The 7,854-nt window shown below is 54.7% G+C and overlaps 1 protein-coding gene across 2 annotated transcripts in view; it reads left to right on the forward strand.

Annotated features, from left to right (window-relative positions):
• MAPKAPK2 (MAPK activated protein kinase 2) overlaps positions 1-6,359 on the forward strand; it is a 48,091-nt gene extending 41,732 nt beyond the window's left edge. For both annotated transcript variants that reach the window (XM_035281449.3, XM_078357013.1), the window contains exons 2-10: positions 614-753; positions 939-1,003; positions 1,256-1,335; positions 1,813-1,939; positions 2,517-2,592; positions 2,952-3,076; positions 3,413-3,498; positions 3,616-3,696; positions 4,663-6,359. In XM_035281449.3, coding sequence (XP_035137340.1) covers positions 614-753; positions 939-1,003; positions 1,256-1,335; positions 1,813-1,939; positions 2,517-2,592; positions 2,952-3,076; positions 3,413-3,498; positions 3,616-3,696; positions 4,663-4,806 — 924 coding nt within the window. In that variant the 3' untranslated portion in view covers positions 4,807-6,359. The remainder of the gene's footprint in view (positions 1-613; positions 754-938; positions 1,004-1,255; positions 1,336-1,812; positions 1,940-2,516; positions 2,593-2,951; positions 3,077-3,412; positions 3,499-3,615; positions 3,697-4,662) is intronic.
• The last annotated feature ends 1,495 nt before the right edge of the window (positions 6,360-7,854 follow it).

Consider the following 7,854-nt stretch of genomic DNA (forward strand, 5'->3'; position numbering starts at 1 on the left):
TGGATGGGACCCAGGTCTTGTTCTGGGCTCACTGGCATAGAAGAAGCTTTCAAAGCATGTTCAGAGTGTCTGTCAAATTAAATGGATTCAAACCAGTGTCTGGCTGACTTCCAAGGCCATCTGTTGCTGGGTTGAAGTCAGCCACAGAGGTAGAGAGACCATCGCTCTGGATTTGGTGTGCTGGGTCTGAGTAATTGCGGAGGTACCTTTTCCTATGGACTTTGAAGTCTCTCCTCTCTCTAGCCCCCTTTCCAATGCCGTCTTGGTTTTTCTCAGTCTGCCTTTCTCCCCCTAACCCTTTCACCCCCTGCTTCCCAGTACCTGACTGCTGCTTGCCTTCTAGAGTAGACATCATGGCCTAAGCTGGACTAAATGGTCCAAGGGCTGATCTCAGTGTAGTTGTCAAGGCCCCAAGAGGGTCATGGTGAGATTTCATAGAGAGCAGATAAGGAACTGCAGAGGCCTCAGGAAATGTGCCGGGGGCTGGAAGGGAGGGGCCAGCGGGAGTGGGGGCTTTCTGGTGTGTTGGTGGTGATGCCAGGGCATGTGGGCCGGGGGCTTAGAGTAGGCCCACGTGAGAGTGCAGTTCCTCAGGAAGTTGTTTGGCCTGCAGATGCTTCAGGACTGCCCCAAGGCCCGCAGGGAGGTGGAGCTGCACTGGCGGGCCTCCCAGTGCCCGCACATCGTGCGGATCGTGGATGTCTATGAGAATCTGTACGCAGGGAGGAAGTGCCTGCTGATTGTCATGGAATGGTAAGCAGCCACTGTTCTGGTCCCTGCCCAGCTTGTCCCCACTCCCCACCCAGGTGCCTTGCCCTCTGAGGACAGCCCAGGCATGGGCCTGAAGCCTGGAATGTCAGCACTTGATTTCTTTTGGGGGCAGTGGAGAGTGGCGGCAGGATGCGGTGTTCTCCGATCTCACTGTGGCTTTGTTTCAGTTTGGACGGTGGAGAACTCTTTAGCCGAATCCAGGACCGAGGAGATCAGGCGTTCACAGAAAGAGGTAGAAATGATCTGCTGTGGGAACAGGTGCAGGCAGGCAGGGCAGTGGAGGTCTGAAGGGGCCTTTACCCCATCCAGCATGCTGCAAGGAGTGCCTCAACTGACCAGGGCAGCTCCTGGTGGCTTTGTTTCTGGGGTGGGTGGTGGCTGTGGGGAGCCTCAGGCTGCACAGAGGTGGGACTGACTGGGCTTTCAAGTCTAATGATGTGTCTTCGTGACTTTCTTTTCACTCCCCCTTCCCTCCCCTCTACAGAAGCATCCGAAATCATGAAGAGCATTGGTGAGGCCATCCAGTATCTGCACTCAATCAACATTGCCCATCGGGATGTCAAGGTGCCAGCTGTTCACAGCCCTGAGCCCGAGTACTGTGGGGTCAGCAGGGGGCCTGTGCCACCCTGGGGATGGTTGCCAGGCCACCCTGCATCCTTGCTGCCTGGTTCCTGAGCATGCCATTCTCTGCCCTATCTGCCCATGGGCAAACCCATAAGCCCAGTAGTGAAACATTCTCTGGCCACATTCAGCCCTGTGGTTCTCCTCAGGCAGAATCTCATAGACACACTCTTGGTTTCTCCGTCCCTGTGGTGTTTACTGCGGGTTCTGTGTGTCAGTCTCTCATCTCCAGGCAGTCTGGTAACCCTGCGGACGCAGACACCTGCCCATAGAGAGCTGCCGCTCCTTGTGGTGGACAGTGCCCTGGATAGGAAAATGGTTGCTGGATGAGCAGAGGAAGGAAGGAACCAGGACCCATTTGGTTTCTGACAGCCCCTCCCAGGTCCAACAGGGTTGCTATTTTTCTGTCTCTCTCTGTAGCCTGAGAATCTCTTATACACCTCCAAAAGGCCCAACGCCATCCTGAAACTCACAGACTTTGGCTTTGCCAAGGAAACCACCAGCCACAACTCTTTGACCACTCCTTGTTATACGCCATACTATGTGGGTAAGTCCACAGGAGGCCCAGGGACCTAGGCTTTTCCCAGAACTTTTCTCAGCCCCCTCCTTTTGGCTGTGTCGGGGGCCGCAGAGCCTAGGAGAGTTATGTCTGTATGGCCCCTTCTGGTGCTGGTTCTGCTGGGACCTGCTGAGAAGCAGGGCTTGTTAGAGCAAAACTACAGTGGAGGAAGTGTAGAGAAGGCTCTGCCAGGAGCTTTTTGAGAAGAGCCATGGTTTCCATCAGATTCTCAGTGGCGTCTGGGACCCAGGTCTTGTTCTGGGCTCACTGGCATAGAGGAAGCTTTCAAAGCATGTTCAGAGTGTCTGTCAAATTAAATGGATGGCATGAGACTAAAAGCAGTCCAGGATTTTTACAATCTTAAGATCCTAGTTCCAGGGTTCCTCGTGGAGGGGGGCATCTGTTCCAGTCCTGGGGCTGTGCTTCGGCTCTTCCTCCTGCGCCCAGCTGCTGCCACCTCATGACAGGCTGAAAGGCTGGGAGGGGGAGCATCTTTCACAGAGAAACTGAGTGGATTGCAGGGTTCTGAGAGCCGGGCCCACCCATGTTGACCTTTGGTTTACAGCTCCAGAAGTGCTGGGCCCAGAGAAGTATGACAAGTCCTGTGACATGTGGTCCCTGGGTGTCATCATGTACATCCTGTGAGTGTGCTGGAAAGGGGACTGGGTGGGGCTGGGAGTCAGGGCAGGCTGTACCTCTCCAGGTCAAGAGGAAGAGGCAGATGTTGGCATTCCATTTGGACAGGGGAGTCCCCTGCGTGCCCCTTCTCTCAGTTCCCATAGCTAAGTGGCATTGTAAACCAGCTCATGGGTGCCTTAGATACTTGCTATGCTGGATTCCTGGGCCCTGTCCTTGACTTTGTATGTTATGCCTGTTCAGTGAGCCCTGATTTCTCTGTGACCTTTACAAGGAGAAGAGCCTGTTTCTCATTCTGTTCCTGGTGCAGGGTCCCTAAGTAACAGCTGCTTGGTCTCCCACTTCCTTCCTCTTGTTGATGCAGGCTGTGTGGGTATCCCCCCTTCTACTCCAACCATGGCCTTGCCATCTCTCCGGGCATGAAGACTCGCATCCGAATGGGCCAGTATGAATTTCCCAACCCAGAATGGTCAGAAGTATCAGAGGAAGGTAAGAACCCAGGCTTTCAGGACAAGGGGAAGAGCGTGTGTGTGTGTGTGTGTGTGTCACGCGTGTGGGCCTCCATCTCATGTGGTGTAACTGTGGGTTAGCACCTGCGCCCACACCTGCAGGGTGCATCCTGCCTATGTGGAGGGTTGGAGGCAAGGCTGAGGCTGTGGGTCCATGTAGGGCCTATAAGTGGTACAGCCATAACAGTCCTTGGGGGAGTTCCTTGGGCAGTCTGCCTCCATGCCACCTCTCTTTGAACCCCATGAAAACTGGGAGAAGGAGCAGACCAGGGAGAGTGGCCCCTGAGCTGTCCCTGCCCCCTGTCCCACCCCGCAGTGAAGATGCTCATTCGGAACCTGCTAAAAACAGAGCCCACCCAGAGAATGACCATCACCGAGTTTATGAACCATCCCTGGATCATGGTAAGCTCGGCAGGCTGGGGAGCCTTGGGTCCCACGGGACTGTGCCGCAGGACAGGGTCTTAGCCAGGACTCTGCCCACCCCAGGCTTTGATTCGGACCCCTTTTCTCTCTTCTCAGCAATCAACAAAGGTCCCTCAAACCCCACTGCACACCAGCCGGGTCCTGAAGGAGGACAAGGAGCGGTGGGAGGATGTCAAGGTGAGGGGCACCACTGGGCAAGAGGGGATCCAGGTCGGGTGGGCGGTTTGCGGGGAGTGCCCAGATGTGAGGCGTGGTGCTGGCAGAGGAGAGCTTGATTCGGTATCTTTCATCCCAGGGGTGTCTTCATTACAACAAAACAGCAGCTGGGCCACTTGGCTGATCAGGTTGTGAGCAGAGGATTCTGTTCCTGCCCAAAGTCTACCAGAGCCATTTCTTTTCTTTCTTTTGAAATGGAGTCTTGCTCTGTCACCCAGGCTGGAGTGCCATGGCACCGTCTCTGCTCACTGCAGTCTCCACCTCCTGGGTTAAAGCAGTTCCTCTGCCTCAGCCTCCCAAGTAGCTGGGATTACAGGCATCCACCACCACACCCAGCTGACTTTTTGTATTTTTAGTAGAGACGGGGTTTCACCACATTGGCCAGGCTGGTCTTGAACCACTCACCTCAAGTGCCCGCCTTGGCCTCCAAAAGTGCTAGGATTACAGGCATGAGCCACCACACCTGGCCACTGCCAGGGCTGTTTCTTTGAATCCCTTTACTCCCTGGGTCTCTAACGGGACCTTAAAGACCATCAGATGTAATCTTCTAATTTTGCAGAAGAGAAACTGAGGCCCAGAGGCAGAGGCCAATCTACTCAAGGTCACACAGCTGGTGACTGGTTGGGGCAGACCAGATCCAGGTTTCCTGACTCCTGGTCTAGGGCTCTTCCAGCTTTCCTGCTGGGTCACTGGGGGGCTTTGAGGGAACAGCAGCAGTGCCATAGCCAGGCTCTCTGCTGCCCAGCACTGGGGTGAGGCTGCTGTCAGCAGCGTGGACCACTAACCAGCCCATCTTCTCTCTCTGCTCCCAACCCCGCTGCCCTCACCCTGCCCTTGTCGTGTCTCTGTCTCTCATGTCTCTCTCCTGCCATCTCTCCTTCCTGTCTTCTGGCTCTCTGTGCCTTTCTGGTGCTGCCGTGGCCCCAGGAGGAGATGACCAGTGCCTTGGCCACAATGCGAGTTGACTATGAGCAGATCAAGATAAAAAAGATTGAAGATGCATCCAACCCTCTGCTGCTGAAGAGGCGGAAGAAAGCTCGGGCCCTGGAGGCCGCGGCCCTGGCCCACTGAGCCACCGCGCCCCTCCTGCCCGTGGGAGGACAAGCAATAACTCTCTACAGGAATATATTTTTTAAACGAAGAGACACAGAACTGTCCACATTCACCTCCTCTCCTCCTCAGCTGCATGGAGCCTGGAACTGCATCAGTGGCTGAATTTTGCCTTGGTTCTGGCCACCCCAGAGTGGGAGAGGCTGGGAGGTTGGGAGGCTGTGGAGAGAAGTGAGCAAGGTACTCTTGAACCTGTGCTCGTTTTGCAATTTTATCAGTAATCTGACTTATATGAAACCTCTTTTATTGTCCTGCCCCCACTCCTCCTCTCCACCAGACGCCTTTCTCTCTGGATACTGCAAACGCTTGTGGTTTGTTAGAGGGTATTTGTGGAAACTGTCATAGGGATTGTCCCTGTGTTGTTCCATCTGCCCTCCGTATTTCCCCACAACAGCCTGGGGTCATCCCCGCTGGCTCAGGCATTCTGGGAGCTAATGGCCATCTTGGAGGAGGATGCCATGCATCTCCTCTCTTGGAGCCCTCAGACATCTCCAGAGTGCCAGACAAATAGGGGTGAGTGTATGTGTGTGTGTGTGTGTGTGCACATGTGTGTATGAGTGCGCAGATCTGTGCCTGGGATCGTGCATTTGAGGGGCCAGGGGCAGGCAGGGCTGCAGAGGGAGATGGCCCTGCTGGGGCTTAGGAACCTTCTCCCTTCTTGGATCTGCCCTGCCCATACTGAGCCGGCCACAGTGCCTGGGAAGCCCATCCAGATTCTGAAGCAGGCCTTCGGTGGCCTGTCTGTTAGCTGGGTTCTGGGAGGCAGAGAGGAGTGACCAGGCACTGGCACAGTGATCAGGAAGACTGGACCCCCAGCCCCCAGGGCCCCCTTCCCCCACTTAGTGCTGGTCCTAGGTCTTCTGTGGCACTCATCTACTGAATGACCTCTCTACTTCCCCTCTTGCCATTATTAACCCATTTTTGTTTATTTTCCTTAAAGTTCTAGCCATTTCTCCACGGGCTGCCTCTCAGCTCATGTGGGTGAGCCTGGGCAGCTTCTGTTGACAAAGCTTTTGCTTTTCCTTTGTCTCCCCTGGTTCTGGGGCATCGGCCAGCTACCCCTTGTGGGCAAAGGCAGGGCCACTTTTGAGGTCTTTCCTCAAATTTCCATTGTGTGGCCTGGTGGGTGGGAGGGAGTCTTTGCACCAAAGATGTCCCGACTTTGCTCCCTTACCCGTCAGCCATTTGCCATCACCCAAACAACTCAGCTTCGGGGCCAGTGAGGGGAGGGGCCTCCCCCAGCACAGATGAGGAGCACCTGGGGATAGGCTCCCTGTGCCGTAGCCCCCCACTCCCCTTCCCTTGGAGGGAGAGGTGGCAGGAAGACTTCACCTTTCCTCTCCCTCAGGGGCAGGTGGTGGAGGGGCGTCCAGGGTCGTCTTTGTGCATGGGGAAGGTGCTGGGTACATGCAGCGCCTCCCTCGTCTCAGATGGTGTGTCCAGCACTCGATTGTTGTAAACTGTTGTTTTGTATGAGCAAAATTGTCTTTACTAAACAGATTTAATAGTTGAAAGCTTTTTTTTTTCCTCTTTCTTCCTGGGGCTCAGGCCCTAGCCCCCACCGCCTCCATGTGCAGAGGGGTTTTGTGGTGGGGGGAGGGTGGATTGGAGGCCTTGGGAGAGGAGGGGAGGGCCTCCTGGGTGAGCAGGAGTCAGCACCTCGTTGGTGAGGACCTGGGCAGGATATGTGTAGGGCATCCTCAAAGCAGGACAGGGAGGCTACAAGGGTTTCAGCCCATCTTTTACCAAATTCAGAATCAGGAGCCAAGATCTTTTTGGCATATAATTCTTTGACCTACATAGCCACCACCAGGTGCTGGTACCTTTGGCCTGCAAAAGCCAGCTGGTATAGGGTCCAGGGAAGAGGGGATGGTGGTGAATTGGTTGAAATCCTGGCAAAGAGACCAGGGGAGCAGGTTAGTGTAGTACCTGCATGCTCCAGGAGGCGGTGATAGGCGTCATACGGAAACCAAATGCTCCACCTCAGAGCTGGAAGAGACCTCAGGGTTCCTGTGGCCCATTCTCAGTGCACAGAGGAGAAGACCGAGGCCCAGAACTGGGGCCACGTGATGAGCTGACCTGCAGCAGAACCTGAAGTAGAAACTGGGCTGCCTGCCCCATTGCATTCCCTCCAGGTCAGGTGGAGAAATAGCACATCCTTCACTGTGTCACCCACATTTTCTTATGTTACCCTCAGAGCTGCCAGGGAGAGGATATATATAGGGCGGCTGCTGATTTCTGTTTTATGTGTGAGGAAGGTAACAGAGAGGGCGGGATAATGTGCTAGGGGGTCACACAGCTGCATGGTGGGATTGGAACTCAAATCCTTCTCCCTGCTGGAGGAGAGACTTGCTTGTCACTCTGCCGCCAGAAGAACTATGTCTCCACCCTCAGCTCATGAGGACAGCAGACCCTGGACCTCCCCTTTATGACAGTGGGTTGCTGAGTTTGGTTCCCACCTTGAGACTCTACTCATCACTCCAAAATCACTGCTCAAAACAAACCAGCATGGGGTTTTGCTTTCAGAGAAATCCACTTAACTCTGTCTGCACTTATGAAGGTGTTAAAAGCAATGCTGGCATGGCCCTGTGAGTCCCTGTCTCCAGAGAGAACCTAACACCTCTGCCAAATGCTGGGGTGGGATGCCCCTAAGGGCAGATGCTGGCTTACGTGGGTTCAGGGGCAGGTGTGCTTCTGGAACACCCTTAAGTGGTGTGAGATGTATAGAGCTTACAGACACTCCTGGGTCCCTGCCAGACGCCGATGCCGGACTCTTTGCCTCAATCTCTTCACCATCATCAGAACACTCTGAGGTAGTCATTCTCGTCTCCAGCTTATCTACAAGAAACTCCAGCTCAGAGGGGTAAAGGGACTCGCCCAGTGTCACACAGCTAGTCAGGGATTCTGACCTGGATCTCCTGTTTCCAAGTTTAGAGCTTCTTTAAGAAAGCACATAGATAGACATTGTCTTGGTCAGGGAGTGCGGAGAGGGCGGGGAGGAGAGGACAT

This window comes from Callithrix jacchus, chromosome 19 (assembly GCF_049354715.1).
Source record: "Callithrix jacchus isolate 240 chromosome 19, calJac240_pri, whole genome shotgun sequence".
Lineage (NCBI taxonomy): Eukaryota > Metazoa > Chordata > Mammalia > Primates > Cebidae > Callithrix > Callithrix jacchus.